General features: G+C 44.5%; 2 protein-coding genes across 3 annotated transcripts in view; both read left to right on the top strand.

Annotated features, from left to right (window-relative positions):
- The first annotated feature begins 2,379 nt into the window (after positions 1-2,379).
- Positions 2,380-11,539, top strand: micu2 (mitochondrial calcium uptake 2). Its single transcript, XM_062536511.1, has 12 exons — positions 2,380-2,596; positions 4,424-4,559; positions 4,990-5,021; positions 5,163-5,238; positions 5,503-5,550; positions 6,992-7,074; positions 8,019-8,075; positions 8,481-8,581; positions 8,964-9,135; positions 9,383-9,491; positions 9,866-10,023; positions 10,198-11,539. The coding sequence occupies exons 1-12, from the start codon at positions 2,396-2,398 to the stop codon at positions 10,297-10,299; spliced, it is 1,275 nt and encodes a 424-aa protein (XP_062392495.1). The 5' UTR covers positions 2,380-2,395; the 3' UTR covers positions 10,300-11,539.
- Positions 11,540-13,301: 1,762 nt separating this feature from the next.
- The window catches only part of nova1 (NOVA alternative splicing regulator 1), a 20,079-nt gene continuing 7,563 nt past the window's right edge, over positions 13,302-25,817 (top strand). Inside the window, exons 1-3 of one of the 2 annotated variants that reach the window (XM_062535594.1) lie at positions 13,302-13,585; positions 16,441-16,473; positions 25,002-25,178. In XM_062535594.1, the coding sequence (XP_062391578.1) occupies positions 13,426-13,585; positions 16,441-16,473; positions 25,002-25,178 (370 nt within the window). In that variant the 5' untranslated portion in view covers positions 13,302-13,425. Of the gene's footprint in view, positions 13,586-16,440; positions 16,474-17,560; positions 17,741-25,001; positions 25,179-25,817 lie in introns of those variants that run through there. The other variant, XM_062535595.1, reaches the window with a different exon arrangement.

Below are 25,817 nucleotides of genomic sequence, written 5' to 3'. Positions count from 1 at the left end.
GAAAAATATCCAACAGAAGATAAGAGACACTCATGCAAGCTTTTGATTTTTGCACCTCCACACTGCCCTCTCCATTGCGCTGTGGCGAAGCAGGGTTGATGAGAACACCTGACCTGACATATGTATCTAGTATTGCACAACTTTTGCACAGCTCCTTGTATGTCTTTTTTCCCCCCCAAATTTGTCATTCAGAGGGAAAAAAATCCCTGACTTTACTGTGGCGGTGGAGAGACGGGTCTGATCATAATAGAATGTGGCTGCCATGTGATGTGATTGATTGATGCTGTCCCCCTCCTTTCCCCCTGTCTCTACCATCCATGTCTGTCTCCTCTGCACCCACTGATGTTGATCATTTGGAGGGGTAGGCGGGGAGGGGTGGGTGAGCTTGACTCGACAAAAGGGACTGTCTTGAGCCAGGCTCAGTGTGAATAAAAACGAATGGAACAACCGTATGAATCCAGTCAAGGCTACAGATTCTCCCCAGAATGTCTTTGACACAAAAAAAAGCACAATGTTCTCCCCTTCAAAAAGAAAAAAAAATGAATAAACAAAAATAAGAAATCAACATCCCATTGGAAGTGAAGAAAAAAAGGATGAAGACTATTAACCTAACACAGACTCTGAGCCCCTTGTTTTTATGTTTTCTCCAAACCCCCCATAACAACCCCCTCCACTGAGACAGGTGGCATCATAGCGGGTACGGACAGCACTGTCCGACACACACTTCTGGCCACGTGCCTCCAACACACCCTTTCAGTGTACTCACAAGGAACTATGGGAATCAGCATCCTGCTTGGACCACAACCTTCTGCTCTCACAGATGTGGACACCAACCTGCTCTATGTTTGTTGTTTGTGAAATCCAGTTTCTGTTTTGTTTGCCATACACCCTGCAGCACCACCACCAAGCTTGCCCTGATAAGATTTTATATTATTATTCAAAGCTTAGTTGCTAAAAAGTCAAAGACTACTGTCAATTTTACTCCACAAGATATATCCCCCCAGTAAAGATATATGGACTCTAAGTGGACTCTTCAGCTTGAAAAAACCAATCAAGTAAGCCATTTCATATGAGGAACATAGAAGAAAAAACACTACTAAGTTGCATGAACGAGAATATAGAGGCGATTTCTATGCAACAGCTGTGCATGTTTATAAAGGGTTCTACTCCTTCAGTACCCCCCAGAACAGGGCCAGAGTTGGGCCAGATCGGTCCCAGTGCTGGCTACTAGCTGGGGCCCCTCCTGGACAGGGCTGATGATGACTGTGTACAGAAGGACTGTGAAAGAAACAGATGACATGTGTAACTGAGATTTGTCATTTAAAATGAGAAAAAAAAAGAACAAAAACATCTCTGTGCTGATACCTTCACAGATTCATAAATACAGGTTGTATATATCAAACAGCTTGCGTGTCTTATTTGAAATCAACACTGCCAGTTATTTGTCTACCTGTTCGGTTAACCTACAAGTGTTCCTCCTCGGGTCATCCATAAACAGACCATCTGGTAAAGACCTGGACCCCTGCTCTGGCATGGAGCAAGCAGGACACTGACTTCCACTGACATGCATTGGGGCAGCCGTGGCCTACTGGTTAGGGCTTCGGGCTTGTAGTCTGAGGGTTGCCGGTTAGATCCCCGACCAGTTCACGGCTGAAGTGCCCTTGAGCAATGCACCTAACCCCTCACTGCTCCCCGAGCGCCGCTGGTTGGGCAGGCAGCTCACTGCTCTGGGTTGTGTGATTCACCTCACTGTGTGTTCACTGTGTGCTGTGTGTTCACTAATTTGGTTAAATTGGGTTAAATGCAGAGAACTGAATTCCCCTCACGGGATCAAAAAAGTATATATTCTATTCATTAACAGCAACACACTCTCACATTGTTTTACATTTAGATTTAGTAACTTAGCGTACTCTACTCTTTTATCCAGAGCACTGTGGTGTTAAATGCTAGATAGATACTGGAAAATATCTCAGTTTGTGGGACAAATATTATTTAGTTCAGAGTGTCTACTCAAGGTCTTCAAATAGATGCATTTGCATGCCAATGCAAAGACCTTTGGTTGGGCTACTTTGCAATAAGAGTGTTCATGGAAGTTTTACAGGTATGCCATTAGAAAAAATAATCTTGTTGCTTTATATGATGTGATATTTTGCTAAATTGTCTCTAAGTGTACGATTCACAATATTTCATTGTAGGTAGTGAACAGACAGAGAGCACTCAATATTTCAGCAATCTTTGTACTGATATTGCCAGTCTTTTGTGTATTTTTGTCATGATGATAGTACAAATAATGAACGGTACGGGGCAGTATTGAGCCACTTATCTGTTCAGTCTCCTGTCAGTGCTAACTTCACTGCCAAGAAGAGGAGGAGCATAATTTCGTCTATGTGAAAAGATGGCGACCTGGCGCTGGGTCGGTATAGGTGTGCGAAACTTTTTAAGGAGATCCTGGACCAGAACCCCTTCTTTGCACCGCACAGTTGGCACTACTGCTTTAGGATCCATCGTCGGAGGGGGGCTGTTATTTTTCTATAATCACCATGCACCGACCTGGAAGTTCTTGTCACACACCGTCCACGCAGCAGAGGAAGAGAAGGTAATGTAAACAGTAACAAAGTTGCAAAGTTATTTCCAATCGATTCTAGGTAGCTGCGCGCACCACAAGTCGATCAATTGATGGTAAAATCACTATGAAGTAAAAGGTGGTGGATGGTTCGTATATCATGGTCGTTGTGAAGCATTTTGAACCTATGATTTGATTTTTTGAGGGCGTCGCTGACAATCATACTGTAGTTCTGCCTTCCTGACACTGTTGTTCGTGTCCAGATGACTAGGCTACAAACACACCCATACCTTGACATGGGCACGGCATTCCACCTTAGGTGTGGACTACTGTCATAGCCTACCCTATCTGCGGGCATGTCTCATCACGTTGGAAAGTGTTATTGCTGCGTCAGTCAGTCTGTTAAAATTATCTCAGAAGAATATGTGTGCAGAATTATTTAACTGTTCGTGTGCAGATGTATTATGCAACTAAATGAAAACTAAAAAAATCTCACTTGTTTATTTTATTTTTTTAGAGTAAGAATGAAAAATAAACAACTGAACACGTAGCCTACAAATGAACACTAAATTTCAAGAAATATTCAGTGAACAATAATGCCACCCTTCTTTTCACTTCATGAGCCTTCCATCCATGGAGTCTTTTAGTGTCTCTGTTGATTATCAACTTTTTGAGCAGCAGCAACCACAGCCTCCCAAATGCTGTGTGTTGTCTTCCCTCACTGTATATCTCAAGTTGAAGAAGGGCCCACAAGTTCTCGTTGGGGTTTAGGTCAGATGAGAAAGAGGGCCATGTCATTATTCTGTCATCTTTAAGTACATGTGATGGAGCAGGAGCATTGTCCTGAGAAATCATGGCCTTCTTGAAGGATGTAGACTTCTTTTTGTACGGCTGCTTGAAGAAACTATCTTCTAAAACTGGCAGTAGTTTTGGGAGTTGATTTGAAGCCCATCTTCAACCCGAAAAGGTCCAACTAGCTCATCCTTAATAATAGTGGCCCGTACCAGTAGCCTACCCAACCTCCACCTTGCTGGCGTCTGATTAAAAGTGGAGCTCTGTGCCCATGAGCGATCCAGCCACGGGCCCATCCATCTGTCACACTCATTTCAAATGTCCATAAAACCTTTGAAAAATCTTCTTTGAAAAAAACCTTTGAAAAGTCCTCAGATATTTCTTGGCCCAGTCTTGACATTTCAACTTTATGAGTCTTGTTAAATGGTGGTCGTGTTTCAGCCTTCCTTACCTGGGCCATGTCTCTGAGCCCTGAATACCAGTACTTCTGGACACTCCAGTGAGGTTACTGTACATTTCTGGAATACGGCGCCACTGGAGGTTAAGGGGTTCCTGGTAACTTCACAATGAGTTCTTCTCAAGTCTCTAGTTAATCTCCGTCTTTTTTTCTTCACTATTTTCAGCACTATTTACAACAATATGTTTGATTGTTTGGTGATCATGCCTCAATATCTTTGCTACTTCAAGAGTGCTACATCCCTCTGAAAGACATTTTTTTTAAAAATGTTTGACTTTCCAGAGTCTGTTAAATCTATTTTGTGGCCTGTTTTGTCTGAGGTAAAGAAACTGCCTAATAATTATGCACACCTTGATATTGGGTGTTACACCCTCCCTCATTATACAAATACACATCATCTGATAATGCTTACATCCAATTAGCATTAAAGTTTATTTGACTTGGAGTTGGAAAATGTGCATGGAAGTCAAAATACTCTCTTCCCTAATTAAAATAATGAATGCCAAAATGAATAAAGAAATAGTTTTGTGTGAAACAATAGGCATAGCCTACTTATTTGGTGGATGCATTTCATAATCTGGAAGTGGAACCTCTTTTTTTTTTTTTTTTAGGAGGCTGAGATCATCATGCCTAATATGTCGCCAAGACGAATGCGCTTCAACCAGTTTGCCTCATTGATGTACGACATGGAACCTTACATGACTCCACGAGACTTCCTCTTCTCCGTCCTCCTGGAGCATGTTGACCGTAAGTAGGATACCGTCCTGTAGAAACCTGTCCACCTGTGATGAAAGGGCCTCCTCATCTGGAATTCCATCTACCTATTCACAAATTCTGTATTTTTCTATCTCTGTCAAACTCAGAGTGAGAAACAGAAAATCTTAGGTCAGCTGGCACTGCAGGAGCATAGTGTGGAGTAAAAGTGTCTACCAAATCCCATTACCATACCATACCATACCATACCAATACCTTTGTCAGGGCCAAAGAAATGTAAAGGCAGTAAAAGCCCTCGCAAAGATTTAAAAAATAATCATAAACAGCAGGGACATAATTGTAATGTTTTCAAGTCCTGAAGCTATTTTTCGTTCAGCTAAAAGTTTAATTTGCTCCTTTGAAGTGCTCATAGTAGCTGTGTATAACTTTGATTTGACATATTATGCACATTGTATGTTTACAGGTAAACTACAAAAGAAAATATTGAGCAAAGAGGTGAGCTTGTGTCTTTTCTGATTGCACTGGATCTTCCTTTCTAAGACCCATCAGAAATATTTTTATATATTTATTATTTACAGTGTATATGAATATGCCTCAGAGCTTTGATGTTTCCAAATTCTGTTTGAACCCTTTCAGGAAGTTGACAGAATGATGAACACTGCATCACGGTCTACGGCTGGAAACAGCTTATTCAGGAACATTGGTGATGATGGTGAGCACACACACACACACACACACACACACACACACACACACACACACACACACACACACACACACATGGTCTATGCACTCAGAGATGGCTTCTTAACGAGCACTTCTCTACTGCTTGTGTTCGTTTGAAGAGGGGCTCCTGCAGAGCACTGTGCCAGCCCTCTTCCTCTCTCTTTACGCCTTCATTTTATGAGATGAGTTTAATGAGGCATGTCTCTCTCTCTCTCTCTCTCTCTTCTTTTTTCTCTCTCTTTCTCCCCAGGCCTGATCTCTTACACCGAGTACTTGTTTCTGCTGACCATTATCACCAGTAAGTGTCTGATTATGACAGCACAGGGTAAAGTTGATGTGATGGCTCTGTGAACTTCACTGAACATCATCTACATGTAGCCTCACTGTGATTCACTCTGATGATGAATAACTCTGCTGCCCCAGTAAACTGAATTTGGCTCAGTGGATGATCTAGTGCAGAACGTACAGTAAGCACAGATGTAGCAGCGTTGCTCTTCTGAGTTGCCTTGATGGTGTGTTTCTGTTGTTCCTGCCTCTTGGGGAAATGCATGGCCCTTGCATGTCTTCAGCACCACCTAGTGTACTGGCATCATTATAGTGGCCAAGTTGAGTTCAGTTGTCCTTTAATGGTGCGATGAAGTGTTTGCCGACTGGTTCCTTTGTGGTCTTGCACTCTATAAAGTGATTGTGTTGAAAAAAAATATCTGCTGTATGTGCTCAGGGACAACACATTTTGTGTCAATTTCAACACAGCAATTGTGTGGCTGGCTGGGTGAAAAACAGAAAAACTAACACAATGTGTATCTACAAAAGGTTTCAACCTTTTTGTTTGTTTGCTTGTTTTTTTTGTTGTTGTTGCTGTTGTTGTTGTTGTTAGATAGGCTAGCTGAAATCTGTCTTTCACCTTTCACCCAGCCACACAATTGCTGTGTGGAATTGTCCCTGAGCTCACTCGGGTCATTTCAATACATTACTTTTTAGAGTGTGGGATGCAGTTTGATGGTGAGGGGATGAGAAGTTAATACTCTTAAGACTCACATTATTGTTATCATTACTGTTATTATTACTCTGTTACTCTATTACTATTTACGGTAGTTATACTATTATAATGAAAAGAGGGGTTAGCAACAAAATGTAACATACAATCTTTTCATTAATTAATTTCTCATTTGTATTATACTTTTCCAGATTGTGACAAAAACATGTTGCCCTCAGAAAACATCTCTTATCTGAAGATATATGAATGAAATATGAAAATATGATGAAATATGTTATTATCTGTTGAAAACTGCTTTTTAAAAACGTTTAAAGCTTTTTCAATTCAAGCTAATAGGACTGGAGAATAATAGATGGACTTGTATAACCTTTCATCCCTGCCATGAAAAACGTGATGATCAGAAATCTGTCAGCAAACGCTTCACATTGCCATTGGGAATGTTATTAGCAGTGTTTGCTTGTTGATGTGATGTGTAATATTAACCGCTGGGCTACACTGGGCATGCAACTGAAGCGTTCCTCTTGCAGAGCGGGAAAAAATGGTTTTAAAAGACTTGTTTTTTCGAATGTGCGCACCAATTTTGCATTTGGTGTAGCCAATTCCATTGATTATAATGGAAGCGAATTGTTGCAGCATACACTTTGCGAACAGAACGTTTCAGTTGTGCTCACGGCGTAGTCCGGCTGTAAGTCTTTAAAAGGCGGTGTGAATTGCTTTACCAAGCCCTGCATTGTGATTCCAGAGCCTCGCACTGGATTTCATATAGCTTTCAAAATGCTTGATATCGATGGCAATGAGCATGTGGACAAAAAGGAGTTTACAAAGGTAGGTCATTTTAACTTGTTCTAAAATGACTTTGATTGTGTGTGTGGTATCTCCATGCTAAAATCTCTAATGTCATTGAACCACATCCTAACACCATCTTATGTGTATACATGCAATGAAAGATGCACAACAGAGTTCATTATTATTTGAAAGCACCATAGAGATAGATAGATAGATAGATAGATACTTTATTGATCCCCAAGGGGAAATTCATAGAGGTGTGGTATGATCAATGACAGGTGTTGATATAGTTAATCTCAGCTCATCAGTGGTCTTGTCTTTCTGACTTCTGACTCAGTGCATCAATGGTAGTTTTTCATATTCATTGAGAATATCCTTGACAGGTAAAAAAAGCATGTGTTTGGAATGGGTTGTCTGTGTATTGTAACCGATTGTAACACGCTTTTCTGTGTCTCCAGCTGATGTATTGATCTGAATGTAAAGCTCACATACAGTAGATAGAATAAAAGGCTGAGTGAGGAAGAGTCGCCTCTGAGACACTTAAAAGAGTGCACTGCCCAGTGGCTTTGGCCTCTCAAGTTTCCTTGTCCTGTGTCACAGCTTGAAAGGTTGCCAAGAGTGACCAAGTGTTCCATCATGTGCTACTTGCATGCATGTGTGCATGAACAGAGGGATTTCTTACGATCTAGTCAGACAATCAACAATCAAATTGAATGAAAATATTGCATGTACTCCTTTACTAGGGGTCCCTCAAGGTGATCTCTGTTGTAAACCTTTTCACTGAATCACCTCTCTGTAGTCATTTCATCTGAACTTAACACACTCTCATTTCTTATTGCTGCTTTAATGTGGATATATCAGAAGGGTAAGTAACGATATGCAATGATCTGATTTTATAAGATCTCGCTCTCCTTGATGGATTTTGACTCGTAAATTTTAACATGTTGGTGTAAAGTTGAGGGGGGGTTTTTTTGTACTTTTAGTTGAAGAAAATCCTTGCGAAAAGGAAAGCGAAGAATCTGCCTGAAAGTAGCACTGAGGTAAACAATATCCTCTCTCTCTCTCTCTCTCTCTCTCTCTTGCCCTGTGGATGTGATATTCTTTCAGTTATGCCCTGTGGTCCTTGCTGAACCAATCAGAAAGCCTCTGTAACCGGACCAATTTTAAAAAGCTTAATTTAGCTGGTTTACATTCTGTTGATAATGAGGGGAAAAAAAGAAAATTCCTGCACAAGGAAGTTCCCCTGGGCTCTGCTCTGAACAGCTCAGTCTCCACAATGGTTCCAAATGCAGCTAATCGGACACCCTCACTAAAGTGCATTCCTCACCTATATCGCCCACAGTCGCTGTAGAAGTACTTACACATTCTCTGTTCGCTTGACAGTGTTCATTAATAATACATGTAAAATAAATGGCCTGTGAACTCCACCCGTCCCGTCTTAACAGAATGTGACCACGGAGGACACGGACGAGGTGAGCACCTCCCTGCAGGCTTTCTTCTTCGGACGCAACGGCAAGAAGAAGCTCCAGTACAAGGAATTCAGCAGGTGAGTCCTCCAGTCCAGTCCTCTGCGCTGAGACGGGGCTGCGCCCCACTGACAGATCATTAGCACGAGCTGTGACAGTCTGATTCAGGACTGGTTGAGATCATTGCCTGCCAGGGTATATTTAGCGAGACGCTAATCTGTTGGAGGCATGCGTGTGAGCCTCATTGTTTTTCATTTGTTTGGGTGTTAATTGACTTCTACGAGCGCATTGTGCCTTCGGGACGCAATTAAAGTTAATCTTTTTACATTTTTTTTGATCGATTTATTTTTAAATCCCTCGTACCCTCTTACTGTGACAATAAAGTCTTTAATATAAAAAAATCATTTCATCTTAATTGATTCTTTTTCAAAAATCTTTTTTTTTTTTTTTTTTTCGCTTCAGATTTATGGAGGACTTGCAGGCGGAGGTGCACGAGATGGAGTTCATGCAGTTCTCCAGGGGTATGGACACCATGCGCAGGGAGGACTTTGCCGAGTGGCTGCTGCACTACACCAACGAGGAGGATAACGAGGCCTACTGGGAGAACATGAGGAAGAGGATCCCCACCGGCCAGGTGCTGGAGTTCACACACACACACACACACACACACACACACACAGAGACACACACACACATAATGCATGCTCAGTTACGTAACATTATGTAACATACAGTGAGAAGTACTAGAATGAGGAATGTAGAAAGTGGAAGTTACGTTTTGGTGTGAAATAAGGAGGCATGGGAAGTGATATCGACTCCCAGAGTCTATGTGTGATGTGTGCTCACCTGCTGGGTTTTGTCTGGGTTTGTGTCTCTTTCAGAGTATAACCTTTGATGAGTTTAAAGCCTTCTGTCTCTTCACCAATAACCTGGAGGACTTTGCCTTTACGGTTAAGATGATCAGTGAAGCTAACCGACCCATTGGAATGGGTAATGTTCAATTCTACTAAGTTGGATATCATTTATTTCATAATTGTTAATGCCTCAACACCACTGCTGTTCCTATATTGATTAATAACATATATGATTTAATGGATTGGGTTGGCTAGTATTGAGAACTGATGATTTTTGTTTTCTCACCATGCACCCAGTTTTTCCTCTGCATTTTCATTGGGCAGAGAGTGTACCCATTACAAATAGCAGAAAAAGTCCAACTCATTAAATCCTTCCTTCCTAATACATGGCAATTGCGTATTAGATTTACATTGTTTTTGTTTACTGGATAGTTGCTCTCTGATTGGAGCCTCTGCCACAGTGACTAACAGACAGCTTCTTCCTGTGTCCTCCCCTCCTCTGAAATACAGCCCAGTTTAAGAGAGCTGTGAAGATAGCCACAGGCCACGAGCTGTCCGAGAACGTCCTGGACACTGTGTTCAAGATCTTCGACATGGACGGAGACAACTGCCTGAGCCACAAGGAGTTCATCGGTGTGATGACGGACAGGGTCCTGCGGGGACTGAGGGTAAAGGCTCTCGGCTTAACCTGCTGTGCCACCGCAACCAGACGTGTGCTAACGTTATTTGAATGCTGCTAAAGCCAATACGAAGACGTTCAGCTGAATTCTGTGTTTTTCTTTTTTCGTCTGTGTGTGTGTGTGTGTGTGTGTGTGTGTGTGTGTGTGTGTGTGTGCACACAGGTCCAGCCTAACCATGGCCTCTCTGGCTACTGGCGTTGTGTGAAGAGGGAGACTCTGAAAGGCGCCCAGGAGGCTCTGCGAGAAACGGGCAGTCCGTTTTGACCGAGACGGAGGATGGGGATCAGGTGCGGCCTGACTCCAGGTGACCTGGGTCTCATAGGGGTGTGGTCATGCTGATCTCTTCGCATGACATTATTCTAAAAAGACAACAATAAAAGCCAATCCATGTCTAGGGAATGGAAAAAGGGATTTAATTATTATTGGGATTTGCTCAAGATACTATATATACCCATGCTTCATCCTTTCGTGATGCTAAACAAGAGCCCTGTAATATGACTTGTAACACCATGGTGGATATACTGAAAGTAAAGGAATATTGTGTGTGTGGTTGTGCAGATGTGTTGAGGCAAGTGCACTGCTTAGCATCACAGCGAAAGACAAGTCGCCCTCCTCAGCTCAGATGAGATGAGTTAATGCTGAATATGCTATTTTGAGGAAGTGTGTTTACCCTTTATCAAATATTCAGTTTGTTGCCCTACATGTTTGAGGTTGTTATTTCAGCTTGACCACTGACCACTTTTAGGAAAACATCAGTCACCAGGCCTATGACTAACAAATTGGGATTGTTTGTTTGTTTGTTTGTTTGTTTGTTTTGGTTTTGGTTTGGTTTGACGTGTGCAATGCACTTCAAAGCTGAAATTATTTCTTAGATACCAAAGAGAGTAAACGGCTGACCGTTTGACCAAGTTTACAACGATCTTTAGTCACTTTGTTTTTAAGGACTTTGACAAAGCGCTGGTTTTTAAGGTGACCACCATATTGCATACTGACATGCAGCTGTTGTGACACCAGTGCCATCTGTCCCAACGTTTTACAAACCACTGTCAAAAGACTCCCACTGTTTTCAAGGACAGTGATACAGAATCTAAATGAACTCTGTTCATTATTTTTTTTGTCTGTGCCTCTACAAAAATGCTTTCTAACCTGCGTATGTGAGTTTACATTTTCTACTTCTGCTGGTGTATTTGGTTTATGTGAACTTCAACCTGTGGATTATCCGTTGGCAAATGTTTTTGTGTCACATCTTTGCACTTGAATTTATTACAACTTAAGGCATGTGTGGCTGCTTTTTTTAACCAGAACCTCTATAAACTAAAAGCCATGCCCTGTTTTGGACATTAAAATGTCAATTTTGTGAGTTATTTTGTGTGTTTACTGCTCACTTTCGTTTAAATCATGCAGCAATTAATTTGGTATGTGTGTATTTTTGTTGTCATAAATGTGTCATCAACTGGTTTGGTAAAAAATAACAAATGTTGCATTAAAATGCTCTTTATAACTATATTGCTTGTGGTGTTTTGATGTAGTCGTGGTGTATGATGAAGCTGCTGTCCTCTGTCTTACAACATTAAAAAAAAAAAAAACAACAACAAAAAAACTCTGAAGCCTGCAGGGTCCCCATGGCCCTGGAGATAAACACATTTTATCCCATTTTACAAACAAGGGAAAGTTTCAAAATGCAGTGTGTTTTTTGAAAGTTTTGGAAAAATCGTGCCACTTGCACGTAGATGATAAAATTGTTGTTGTCCTCCCCCAGGACAGTGTTATCATCTGTACATTTCTGTAGTGTGATGCAGAAAAGGAGTTAAGGCCTAAACTAGAAAGAACTGTGCAATGCTGTGTACCAGATTGTGAAAGGTAATGGGAATATTAAGAGTTCTTTACAAGTTATGAAAAAGTCTTGAAATGTTAATAAAATTTGGAGGGGACTTGTACCTGGCTTTCAAGATAACTCAAAAGTAAACCTGTATTCAATCAAATATTAGTATAGTATCATCAAAATAGTCAAAGTTGATGCTTCAGAGAGATGATGTTTTGTAGATGTGTCTTTATCCATCAGTAAAAGCAAATAAAATCCTTTTAAAAAAGATATGTGATTTGCTGTGATCTTCATTGGGAAGATGACACAGAGGTTGATATGTGGCCCTTCATCTTCATGGTCTTTTATACATTTCACTTAATCTGGCCTCTTTGCACACCGTGGTTTGGCCTTGACCGTGGACAGCTAAATACAACACAGTGAGAGACTCAATTCTGGCCTCATCTTGGGACCCAAACAGCTGGATGTATTGACAAATGGTATGTGCTCTGTGAGTGGCATCTTTAATTTGATCCATTTCAATGAATTACTTTTACCTTTATTCTTTCACCTTGTATTTTGACACATTACTGTGATTGGCCAAGTTGTCCTTCTGCTCAGCCTCTATGGCAAGCAGCAGAATGTGAGCTGGAGTAGGATAGTGCCCTCTTTCTAGTTTTTCTGCAATCGACTGAAGTGCATCGTTTCTAAAATAATAGGTCGGTCTACAGTTGCTCAAAAGTATTTTTTCGAGGACCACAATTACGCACGCCAATCGATGGAGTTTGTGTTCTGATGATAGATAAGATAAGTTCAGTTCAGACAAGTGAGGCAGGCAGCTTTCCGTCGGCTCTGGAACAGAACCTTGCGTGGATGCTGATCGTGACGTGACGTCACATGTGTGCCTGCGCTCTGGCAAGTAATTGGTCCAAGGATGCGCTGAACACACGGCCGCTATTGCTGCCTGTGCATAGTGTCCAAGGAACAGACACTCAAACAATAATTCGCCATCCCCCTATTCCAAGACAGCAACATCATCACCAAAACTGTACCGGACTAGGAGTCGTTGACGGAGGATTCATCCGCAGGTTGATTAAATCGGAAGAAGGCAGCGATTCCTGTTATGTGTTCACTTTTTAATCCTTTGATGTAGACTGATCTTAAGTTGTTTACCTTTTTCGTAGTTTTTGTCGTCCATCATATCACGCAAGGCTAAGATATAAACGCATCTTTGGCTTGGAGCACGCCACGCTGGATTTAATCGGATGAATACAACTACGAGCCAATACACTGAAAGGTTTCAAGTGACGGGAGAGCGGTAATGAACACATTTCACTCAATGGATTTTTATATTTAGAGCTAGATGTGACGCTCCCCCCGGCCACCACCAAGCTAAGACTGGGGAAGGCTCTGGCACATGCTCCGCATGGCTTTTCATTTTACAGTGACTAATAGGGCATAACTATTACGACATCACAAAGTCGAGACAGAATCTAACCATTTCAGCCGCGTCTTTGATTCACGGATCGAGTGCTTTTTGTCGCCGGTGGTTGTGGAAGAACACGATCTGAACTCCAGCCGTTGTGAAAATGATGGCTGGTGGAGCTGTTCAACATAACGGGATATTCACGAATCCTCACCACCTCAGTCAGCCGCCCCACATGGAGTCGGATCCTCCTGATTCCCGAAAAAGACCACTAGAAACTACCACGGAGGAGGAGAGCAGCACCAAGCGCACGAATGTAGCGGGTAAGACCGTCCATAATGTTTGGTTGCGTAGTGGACTGCATAGTGCAAAAGTATTGTGCGTGTACGGTTGTCGCGGCTGGGCCTTGTTTGGCAATAGGCTAGTCTACGCTACATATTACTTTCTTAGCAGTGATGACAGTTGTGGACATGCAAATAAGATAATATAGTTGGCGCATACTCGACGACAGGGTTCCAGACTCTTTGTAACAATTGTTAAAGCTTGTTGTAAAATGTTCAAATGTTATAACACTGTACTGGTATTATTTTGTGATATGTTCATCAAGTAGCACAAAAGAACTTCTGTGATTCTTGTGTATATTTGTGGACGTCAATACGTTGAGTTGTACCAACTTGGGTTACTTCTACAACATCTGGCAATTTTAGCTTTAAGTTAAACAATAGTAGGCCTAAAGCTAACCATTAAAATCGCAACATTGCATCTGTCTAGCGTGACCCCTCTAACCCTGCGTTTTGACATATTTGGGGGTCTCGCTTTAATTGTCTCCCATGTGCGGGTAGGCGTGCCTAATTGAGCGTAAAATGAATGGAACTGAAAGGCGCCTGGTCTGCCCCGAGAAATCCATTGAAATTCAGGGGGCAACCATAAAAAGAACAGGTCAGATTAGTGGCGTTCTCCTTTTCTTGCTTCTTTCTCAGCTAAGGAAAGATTAAAAAGTGTCCCAAATACGCTGTGATGATGACAGTAGACCAGCTGGTTTCTTATTTGCCTGTCAGGTTGCTGGCGCTTATGGCTTTTGTGATATTCTGATTTAATAAGAGGGCATGCAATGGTAAGCGATAAAATCAAACATGGGACATTTAGATTCGCACTGTAACCTGACTCAGTTTGACCTCGCTTTTCTGTAGATGTTGACCAGTTGACCTCATTTCAACTTTAGGATGCAACATAGTATTGTTTAGCATGGCCATTTGTTTTTATGGAAAGCAGTGCTGCAGGCCCCCGGCCCTATTGCATAGTCATTGTAATCTGTGACGGAAAGAGTGAGAAAATGCCACATCTTGAGGATTTATGTAGTTTACTTTGGATAAACAAACAGAAACGTGGGTGGCGTCCTCTGTGGCGCGTACCAGCTGCAACATGCCTCTTCTATTTTTCAACGGAACGCCGTGAGATCCTCAAAGAACATGTATTGGTTACCAGGCCCAGCTTTTAAACGGCTAACCACACGTCTCCATGCTAACTGATATTGCAGTAGCAAGGAGACACGTGTTGACTGCTTTCATGATTTATGGAAAGCTATTGAGCTGGGAAAGTTGGTGATGAGCCTGGAATTCGATTAAAGCGATTTATGTATTTTCTCTCCCGCCTCTGTTATGACTCACCCTAACAACTGCGGCGTAAATGAAAAGCAAAATACTGAGGGACTCTCAGATGAACCAATTGTAGTCTTAACTTGTAAGCATAGCAAAATACACTTATGACTATGAGTAGCCTATGTGGGATACGTTTAGCATTGCCGCAGCCTATTAATACCGCGTATTCCACTGTGGTCATAACAGTGCACTCTCATAATTGTTAGGCCTACTTTGAAAAGTGCTATCCCCTCTACCAATAGAAACGTACAGTTGTACTAGTGCGAACTACAGTGTAATAAGATGTTATGACAGTAAAATTATGTAGGCCTATATTTCTATTCTATGTAGTTTATATGACAGACTGAAGTATTTGACTGTGCTGTATATCTAATCATAACACTGCTTGTTATGTGTTAGAATGGTATAGCCTAATTAGTGTCAAAGGCTAAGTTCTAATCTTATGGCACAGATTTCACAATTGTGTGGCCTTTACATCATGCATAATATAGGAGTACATTTGAAGATTTAATGTCTTTTATTTTATGTTGTGTCATAGCTGTCATATTTGTCCTGTGACTAATGCATGCAAATCATGGACGGATTTACTTTGAAAGAGATATTCAGCATGTTTGTACAGTATGTGTGCCTGTAGAGGGTGTGTGTAGTGCATTAGTACAATAGATATGTGAGGACACATTCACGTTTGAATTTGGTAGCTTTTGTAAGTTCACATGGCATTGCATGTTGAGGAGGAGAATGGCAATTAAAAAAAACGCTGTACAGTGTGTGTTGATGTTTTTTCATATGCTGATGGATTTGGTCACAGGTGTGTGTGCGCGTGTGTGTGTGTGTGTGTGTGTGTGTGTGTGCGTGTATGTGCGTGTGTGTATGTGTGTGGTGTGTGTGTGTTTGAGAGAAGGACACAGGTGCCCTTGTGGAGTGGAGTTGACGTGAGTCGACTATGAATTTGCCAGGTGGCGGGTAGGGGAGGGGTCCCTATAGAGACAGAGAGAGAGCGAGAGAGAGAGAGAGATGGAGGAGGAGGAGGATCCAGCCTTACAGAATGTCCAGCCGATGCACTGGACGTGATTGGCTTCTCTGATCAGAATGCATCCTAGTGGCTCACAGATGCCTCAGTAATCAGCGAAAGGAGAGGCACACCGGCTTTGCATTTCCTTCGCTGAGGCGCTGAATTAGGCACATATGCAAATGAACAAATAGATAGATAAATGGTCATGACTAAATAAATAAACAAACAAACAAACAAACAAACGCACGCAGAGAGAAAAACGTGCATTTTGTTCAGACAGCTGAAAATCACCAAGATGTGAAGTGAATATGAATGATGATATAATATACTCAAGCCAAAGCTTATGCTGCCCCTCCCCCCCCCTGTCCTCACTATGTACCACCACCACACATACGCCAATTTGTGTGTCCACCGCCCTCTCTATAGGATTTATAGGCAGTGATTTACTGTGGCCGACCCCCATGGAGACTCTGCGGCAGCACTTCGCCATTCTGCCATTTTCCGAGAGGCGAAAAAGCAAATAGGAGCCGCATTCACAAACATGGCCGTCTGAGCTTTTTCTCTTTCTCTCTCCCTCTATCTCTCTCTGTCTTTCTCTCTATCTTTTCATTTCCTCCCCATCCATTTTTTTTTCTCTCCCTCACCTTGCACCTCCGTTTCGTCCACAATACAACGCAAGGTCACTGTTCTTTTGTCTTTCGTCATTCCTTTTCTCTCTCTTTCTCGTCTCTTTCTCTTTTCCTCTGTCCCGCGCCATACGTTACGCGTCCATTATTATCGCTTCATATTTTACCCAATTGTGATCGGGGTGTTTCTATAGCGTCTTTATAGTGCTGCGTCAAAGGAGTGCGTGGCGGTGGGGGTGAGAGGAGTTGGTGGCAGTAGAGAAGAAAGCCCTGTTTCTCTTTCTCTTTTTGGTTGGGGGGGGGGATTGGAGAGGAGATGAGGGAAAGGGGGGGTAGTGGTAGGGGGTGGGGGTGTATCACGGAGAGGACGGGGGTGGGGTGGATGAGATGGGGTGGGGTGTGGGGGGCAGGCGGTGGGTGATTGGACACGCTAGGTGCCTCTCTCCTCACTGCACAATGCAGCACAGGGCCAGGGCTGGCGATGAATATGGATGAGAGGCAGTGGAGAGAGAGAGAGAGGGAGAGGGAGAGAGGAGCAGAGGGAAGGAGAGACCGAGAGAGAGAGCGCACAACGAGAGAGATAGAGAGAGAGAGGGAGCGAGCGGGCGAGAGAGAGAAAGAGAGAGAGAGGGAAGGGTGATGCAGTGAAGGAAGAACCTCAGTCCAGCGCAAGGAGCTGAACAATGCACAGCGTCTCTCCCTCAACTATCCAACAGCAGAGCTATTAGCATCTTCATACAATCTCAGCGCGGGCAGACCAGAGAGTGGGAGCAGGCAATAGAGAGAGAGAGATAGAGAGATAGAGAGAGAGAGAGAGAGAAGAGAGAGAGAGAGAGAGAAGGGGGCCTCTGATTGCGGAGCATGGAAGGGATGCTGTGCTGACGTTCGCCGCCAGAACCCCCTCCCCTACCCCCCCAATCCCCAACAACCTCCCCCCCTCCCCCTTTCCCTCCCCTTTGCCGCCCCCCGAAAATTTTTTCGGAGACACAGAAACCCCGGGAAAGGAAAAAAAGAGGGTCGACTGGGCGCCGCAGCCGTTCGCATTCCTCGACGCCCGCCGGCGTACCTATGCTCTCCGTCCCGTCGTCAAGGTGCGTTTTCCAGCATCAACGCTCGCCTTTGCCACTTTGATGGCCATCTGACGTGGAGAGGAAGCAGACCCCAGCGAGAAGAGCAGAATGGGTAAGAGAGAAATCTGCCCCCCCCCTTCAATCCCAACCTCCAACCAACCCTCCCACCCCCCCTCCCAAACCTCCGCGAAACCCACTACCCGCTCCCCCCATTTGCTTGCTCTTTTGTTGACTTGTTGAATCCAATTAGATGGTTTTGTCTCTGGGACTGACGCCTGTTGTCATTTTCGCCCTCCGATCCTGTAATTTTCAGTCTGTATTCTCCCCTTGTTCCCATCATCATTTTTGTTCATCATTGTGCGTGTGTGTGTGTGTGTGTGTGTGTGTGTGTGTGTGCACGCGCTTGTGGTTTTCAGTCCCTCGTCCTTGCGGTGTCTCTTAGGGGGCAGGCTAACCCTTTTCAAATGCAGAGGCATTCGGGTGACTGTTGGGGCTGGCGTCTGGCGATTTCGTGGTGATGGTCACAATACAATCAAGGGGGGGCTATTCAGAGTCTCATTGCAATGTTAACCACCCCCTGCCTCCCTTAGCCGACCCCCCCCCCCCCCCCTCCATCCCTCTCACTCATGCCCGTGGTGTGACAGCGTTAAACTCCCTTGTGTTGGTGGTGTGCGTGGTTATCTATGTGTGTGTGTGTGTGTGTGTGTGTGTGTGAGTGAGTGAACGTATGTACGTTTATCACTGGATCATGGGTTTAAGCCCACAAGTGTTTGGCGCAGCTTAACCCTGCCACGTTCTGCCGGGCTCTCCCCCTCGGCGATTAGGATAGCAACAGATTGTCCTATTTACTCTAGTACGCCACACGATAGAACCTGTTACTCATTCTGCCTGTGAGTTTGCGCACCGCATGTCAAATTAGTGACAGAAAACACTGCCGCAGGAAGGGAGGGAGTGAGATAGAGAGAGAGAGAGAGAGCAAGGAGAGAGAGAGAGGTGAAAAAAAGAGAAGAGCAGAGAGAAAAAAGGGAGGAAAAATTACAGTGAACATGGCTGCCATCTCCGTTGTAGCAAAAGAAGTGTTACAAAAGGGAGGGATAAGACCGTGGCCTCCAGTCAGTTTGCTTTCTGTGCTGACAACAGGTATGCCTCACATACAGATGCGCACACGCTCACTTGCATACACACACGCACATACACACACGCACACACATACACACACACACACACACACACACTGTTTCCAGCAGCCCAAACAAAAATGTCTTCGTTAGCTTGTATCATCGTGGTAACAATTGCCTCTTGTCATGACAACCCTCCCTATGTTCTCAGTAGCTATAGAACGCTAGCTGGAGAAGGGTTCTTTGGAATGAGGGGGTTGGGGGGGAGGGGGGGGGGGCAAGAACAAGAGAAAGCCCTACTGACCTCAGCTGTGACAGGATGACATAAGTTTCACCCTCATCACCAAGGTCATGGTATCACATCGGCGGCTTTCCCTCTCTCTCTCTCTCTCTCTCTCTCTCTTCCCTCCCTCTCTCCCGGCCTTGCTGCTCTGGGTACCAGATAAGGGGAGGAATAAGGAATGGCTTCCTCGCCCTCCCGACGCCTATCAGACTTGAAATGATTGCCACAGCGCGAGCCCCGGCGTTTGGCGTGTTTTTCGCCCCTGCGACGTGTTCCCAGCGCTGGCCTCTCGTGCCTCGTCTCTCCCTCCTTTCTCCGCTTTCAATTCATCTCAGTCCTTCTGCTCGCCTCGTTCATCCTCGTCCTTTCAATGAATGCTCCCCTTCTCCCTCACTCACCCCCCCCCCTCTCTCTCTCTCTTTCTCCAGCCATTTTCTGATCATGCGCCAGTCTTCCTCTTCTCCGGTCTGTGATCATGTAGTCCTGGGTGAGCCGCAGTAGTCTGTGCTCTGCCCGTGGGATCAGCCTTTGCTTCTCGCCGCTATCATGCTGATCAGCTGCGTGGCCATCCATGCGTAGAGCGTCAGCTAACTGCCAACAATGGCCGGCCGCTCGGTCGAACAAACACTTCTCGGTTTGTCTGTTTGCCCTTTCCTTTAGCTGTGTAGCGAAGTGTATCCTTCAGTACCCCCTCCCTGCACCCCATCCCACCCCCCCACCCCCTCCCCACCTCAAACGCTCCCACCCCCTACACACGCATACATACACACACGCGCGCACACACACACATGTCCTTCACGTCACTGTGGCCGCAAGGTCCAAATGACATGGCGGCGTTAGCCATCAGTCATCGCGGGGGGGGGGGGCGCGAGGCAGTGGCAAAGGCATAGAGCGAGCGAGCGAGCGAGCGAAGCAGGCAGGCAGGCAGGCAGGCAGGCAGCCGCTTCGCCAGCGGTGCGCTGGTGGAGTGACGTCACCCCAATGCACCGCGTTTACCTGCAGTGTTCAGGTAGCCGGGTAGCTGGGGCTACCGTCCGGCTTCGGCCACGTACGCAAACGCAAGGGGGGGGGGGGTAGGTTGATTGAAGGGGGGGAGGTCGGTTGGCTGCGTACCCCCACCGGCCCCTATCATTATGAGCACAAACACACCCACCCACGACCACCCCTCCCCTGCTCCCGCGTCCCCGTCTCAAGCCCCTGGGGACTCCCTCAACGGTGTCAGCCTGGTGGTCAGCAGCACCTTCATCTCAGCCCACTCTGTGGGTCTCCAGCCTCAAGTTAGGCTTGCCATGTCTTTGATGTATATGAGGTGAAATATCGATGTATATATAAATGTATATGTCCGCCTGTGTGCGTGTGTGTGTGTGTGTGTGTGTGTGTGAGTGAGTAAGCATATAGTGTAGGCAATGAGAGAGAGAAAGGGAGATTGACTGGAAAGACAGGAAACCATGGTGGCGTGATTTACCATACAGATCACGTAGACATACTGACACACACGACCGCATACACACGCTCGCTCACACACACCCACTGGCACACATGTTGAGGCATATTTCCGTATCATATTTTCACTTGACTTGCATAGAGGTCTTCCTGTGGATATTACGAAATTCGAATGAAAAAAAAAATGCTGAAAATTCCAAGGTAGTCATTAGCCTATGTGTTCTGTGTGTGCGGATTTTCTAATGTGAAGAAATACACTGTGCATTTGGAATATTCAAATGCAGTATTACAAGAATGCTCGAGAATGTAAGGTGTGTTAGTCATTCATTGCAGTGGTCTAGGAATCTGCAGCGGTTTAAAATTGATATGGTGACCTATGATAGTTGCTCTTCTGTGTGTGTGTGTGTGTGTGGGTGTGTGTTCCTGGTGCATTTCTGAAGGTGCAGCGGGTGTGTGTGTGAACCCCCCCCCCTCCCAGCCCCCCATGACCCTGAGCATGTGAGGTCTTGTGTGTGTGTGTGTGTGTGTGTGTGTGTCAAGGAGGGGAGGATGTATTTGTTGGTGGGGGGTCTGCTTTCTCATTAGGGGGTGAATGAGGAACTCACACACACACACACATACCTCTGGTGTGGATTACATTTGTCAGCTTCAGTCAGGATATGCAGGGCTTGATGACTTTTGCCTGATCGCTCTGGTCTCAATTTCATTTGCTTGGATTAACAAGCCCTTCTCTGATGTTAAGTGCCCTTGTCTTGGTGGGAACATCTATCTCCGGCACCGGGAAAAAAAAAATAAAACGAGAGAAACGGTGCATTTGTTGGAGTGACAGAGTGCTGGAACACGACCAGCAACAAGAAGCCGAGAAAGAGAAGAAAAGGGAATCAGGGAATCTGAGAGGGAGACGGTGCGCTCGTGCCAAACCAACCCTTCAACACCACCACCACCACCTCCACCTCCACCTCCACCGCCTCACCACCACCACCCCCATCTACTCTGCCTCACCCTCCTCCTCCTCCTCCTCTCTGCCTCTTGCTCCCCGCTCCGACCTCACACATTGCGGAGATAGATAGTAGCTGGGTTTGGAGAAGACCCGGCCTTGACCCGCTATGCGTTCAGCTGGCCCAGGCCAGATCTGGGCCAGAGCTGTCCCCCGGGGGCAGCACCTGCTATGTAGGTGATTACCCCTTCACTGCTCCGCTCCGCTCTCTTCTCCGTCGGTACGGTAACATCGTAAATGATCTCCTCCAGGTTCTCCTCTCCCCTTCTCGTGAGTCAACCAGCATCCTCCTTGGGTTAGCGTCTCCTCTCATCACTGCCTTCTCACTGCCATTGGCCCAGCAAAGCTGCATCTACAGTACAGTCAAGGTGTTTTTGAAACAGGTCACATTTACAGTGGTGAGATGAGGTCAGGTGATGATCCAGAGCTCTCCACCATCTTGTGGTGGAAACTGGAAAAGGTGTAGCAGAGTTGTGCAGGTGGCACGGGTGCAGGGAAAAGGTTGAGAGATCCCTCCACATGCCAAACAGATCAAGTGCCTTTTGAAGAGCTGATTATTTTTGGGGGCTCGTCAAAGAGGTCTGTCATGGTCTCTTGGCTCGTTGATTTGCTTCTCTGCCGTTTTTTTTTTATCAAGAGAACCCGAAGCTGGCCAGATAGATTTCACATAAACTGAAAATTATATGTAAAACCACTCTATGAACTGTTTTGAGTAGTATTGAGCAGCAAATCATAGGTTGATTAGACATGTGATATAAATATTACTATATCATTATCAGTAATTCAGGTGTATCAATTATTTTGTTACGTTGTAATTTGAGTGAGAATACATCACAACGTGTTGCAACACCTTGTCACATTTTGGCTTACATAACTCCAGCTCTCATCCTCCTTCAAACACTCCTTGCTCTTATATTAATAAATGATTAGCACAAGAGCAAATGAAACGACGTAGCTATGAGCTAAGAATCAGAGTCCTGAAAATTAATATGATGCAACCATTAAGTATTTAATTTTCAATTTTTGTCGCCCCGCAGGAGTTTCTAGATCATTCTCAGTGACAGACCCTCACACCTCAGAGGACTGTGTTAACTGAGTGCCATCGCCGTGGTGATGGGGGTGAAACCGCTGTTACAGTTGTGGGTTCCGTTCCTCAGAGCCTGTACAGCAGTTATGCAAAAATGTGTTATCTTGAGCGTGGGGGGCATGTGCAAAGAATCCTGCTGCTGCCGGGGGAGTCAAATGTGGCTCTCCAGCACACAGTGATGAGTGCCCCAGAGGCATAGTTGTATAGGAAGAAGATGAGAGAGAGAGAGAGAGAGAAGCATAGGCAGAGTTGAGTCAATGAGAGTGAGTATGGGTGATACTGTATGTACAAAAAAATATGTAGGAAGTTCACACGACAAAAGTATTAAGGCCCAAAATGCACAAGCAAACAGGACGATTTCTTTGAAAAAATAAATAAATAAATAAATAAATGCTGTGGTCAGCTCCACAGCAGAATGTCAGCAAGAAAGTCAATGTAGTGCACTTATAGTTCATTTACATTTTCCTGGGGCTGATGGGACATGAAAATCTTTGCTACCGTAGCAGTTACATTAGAGCACCAAGGAGCTTTGTCACGGGGAAACGAACAAACAAAAGGGAAAAAAAGAAAGAATGAGAGAGAGAGAGACTACGTCACTCCCTGGCAAGTGTCTCCCATACAAATCTGCGGGATCAGCCTCCCATATGGTCGTGCGAGTTACACACACACACTGGACCGCAGTCAAGTCCTCGGCTCGCCGAAAGGCCCCAGCTTCTGCTGTTGCACCAACACAGCCTGGTTTCACAGGCCGTCGTCCTGAGCCGCGAGGCTGCTGGGGAATTAGCCCAGCGCCGGTGGCTACATGGCTCGGGTCTCATGGTGAAGTCTCGCGTACCCCCCCCCCCCCACCCCACCCGCCATGTTAGGCGAGCGATTGGGCTTGGCATGACGAACATGATAAAACTCCAAGATATGGCGAAGTTAAAATTAGACCGCAGCGGGAAAAAGCAGGTCAGTTTTTCTGCGCTCAGGGAAAAATCTGGGACAGAATGTGTCACCCAAAACGCCTAAGAAGGAAAGAGAGAGAGAGAGAGAGAAAGAAAACTGGGACTGGCGATTATGGAGAGTCACCTGTGTGAAAACTTAGGGACAGGTAGAAGGGGGAGATCGAGATCGAGAGAGAGAGAGAAAGAGAGCAAGATGGAGATAGAGTAGACTCATTTTTCACAAATAGAACTAGCTGTCTGCTCTGTTTGCAGTGGCCCCAGGGGTCTTCATATGTGAATGTCAGGAGCTCTGTAAAGCATTCATGATGTATTAAACAGAATTAAGCTCTCTCGTTTCCTGTTGCCCACTGCCCAGCCTAATTAGGTCACCATGACTGAAAAGTAATGCATCGGGCATCATCTATTTATTGAGGACCACAGAACGCCAAAATTGAACACCATTTCTGCATTTAGCGGCATCTGTGATGAAGCCTTTCTGGGGAAAAACACATCAGGAAAAGTGCATTAGTAGCAACATTTTGCATCAATGATCTAATGTCTCTCTCAACTGAGTGATCGGAACAAAGGCTGTGAAAAATATGGCCGGAAATGTTCTGAAAATCTTGATAATTGATTTTTTTCCCCCTCAGGCCCAAGGACAGTGACTGCCATTTGCAAACACTTTCGATTAATCTGAATAGGCTGTTTATACTAGACGTTTTCATGTTGAAACACTTACCTAGAGTTTGGTAAAAAAAAAAAAAAGATTTCAAATAAATTATAAAGCATGTTGCCCTGTAGTCTAGCATCAGAATCCGAGAAGTTGCACAATATTTTAAAATCGACATGGCAAAATCTGCCAGACATTAATAGACTGAATTGGTAAACCCACAGAAGGGAGTTAATCCATTGCCTGTTCAGTATTAGCAACAAAAAAAAAACAGTAAAGAGATTAGAGCTGGCTATCGCTGTGTTCTGTGTCGTTTCCTTAGATGAGATATGAACGTACAGCTCATCACACTCTTTCACACTGCCTCTCCTTGAAGTACCACAATGCCGAAACGGCATTTGCAATTACCCCCAAACGAATGAGGGAGCAGGCCATTTTAATCGAGTTAATAAATCACTGGGTTACACCTGCGTATGTGGAGCCTCTGCGGTGATGGATAAAAGCACCTTGGCAGAAGTGTGAGGACTCGCCCGTCCTGAGAAATGTGATTCCTAAAGCACAAAGAGAGTCGAGGCACAAACTACAGCACAAAGGAGACTTGACATGCAATTAACTGATATCACATGATTTTTGATGCTGCAGAGTGCTTTTTGTGCTACGTCTTGGTTTTTTTTGTGATTGATGTGGGGTTTTTTTTATTTTTATTTGTCATGCATGTGCAATGCAGCATTTGTGACGCTGATGTGAACCTGTAAACAATATCTCACTGTTTCAGGCCTTGTCATTATGGGATGTGTTATGAGGCTCGGCCATGAGTCACACCAGGTTGAATTTTTCTTTCCTTCATGTCTCCATTTATTTATTTATTTGTTTGTTTTGCAGAGGAGGGCGAGTACTTCTTGAAAGTGCTGATCCCCAGCTATGCAGCCGGATCCATCATCGGCAAGGGAGGCCAGACCATCGTCCAGCTGCAGAAAGAGACAGGGGCCACTATCAAGCTGTCCAAATCCAAAGACTTCTACCCAGGTAAGGCCCATTCAGCATTGTGGTTTGTAGACTTGGTTTTGCCGGGTTCGCTCGAGATTACTTTTGTTCTGTTGTTGCTAATATGATTTGATTGTGCTCAGTATGCAATGGAATTTATGGTGAATTTATGGTGAAATTCTGGTTTTAAAAAATAAAACATGGCCAGTGTCATGTAGAGTGTTCACAAATGCCTGAAGGCTCACCAAATATAGGGTGTCGCTGCACTGAGGAAATGACCTTGAAATAAAACAGAAGGTCATTTGCTATTATAAGGTTATGTGAGAAAATGTTACATTTAAAGCTAGCTCTGTCAATTTTGTTACTATGAAATACCTATTTTTTTTCTGAATGCCGTTGACTAAAGGCCCTTAATTGATTTCATGTAATCTGAAAGACTGTTTTCTGTTTTGCTTGACTTTTTGCTGATGGTGCTATATCACTATCAACACAACTCAGCAGTATGGCGGAATTGGTTTCAGTCTAATTTGAATGTTTGTGCCAGTTGCTGATCTGCTCAGAATATATCCTGGTATGTTGAAAAGATTACCCTGACAAAACATATATCCACCATAAACAATCTGAGGAAAGGCCATCTAGATATAATCCAAGTAGCCTATGTATTATACACAACCCATGCAC

Source organism: Sardina pilchardus, chromosome 5 (genome assembly GCF_963854185.1).
Source record: "Sardina pilchardus chromosome 5, fSarPil1.1, whole genome shotgun sequence".
Lineage (NCBI taxonomy): Eukaryota > Metazoa > Chordata > Actinopteri > Clupeiformes > Clupeidae > Sardina > Sardina pilchardus.
This window is presented reverse-complemented; position numbering and strand designations above follow the sequence as displayed.

What these genes read in the sequence shown, in the direction of transcription:
- micu2 (XM_062536511.1), top strand. Translation starts at nt 2,396, where the DNA reads ATGGCGACCTGGCGCTGGGTCGGTATAGGTGTGCGAAACTTTTTAAGG. An exon ending in CAGGAACATTGGTGATGATG is followed by an intron (nt 5,239 to 5,502) that starts GTGAGCACACAC and finishes CTTTCTCCCCAG; the next exon opens with GCCTGATCTCTTACACCGAG. An exon ending in TCTGCTGACCATTATCACCA is followed by an intron (nt 5,551 to 6,991) that starts GTAAGTGTCTGA and finishes TTGTGATTCCAG; the next exon opens with AGCCTCGCACTGGATTTCAT.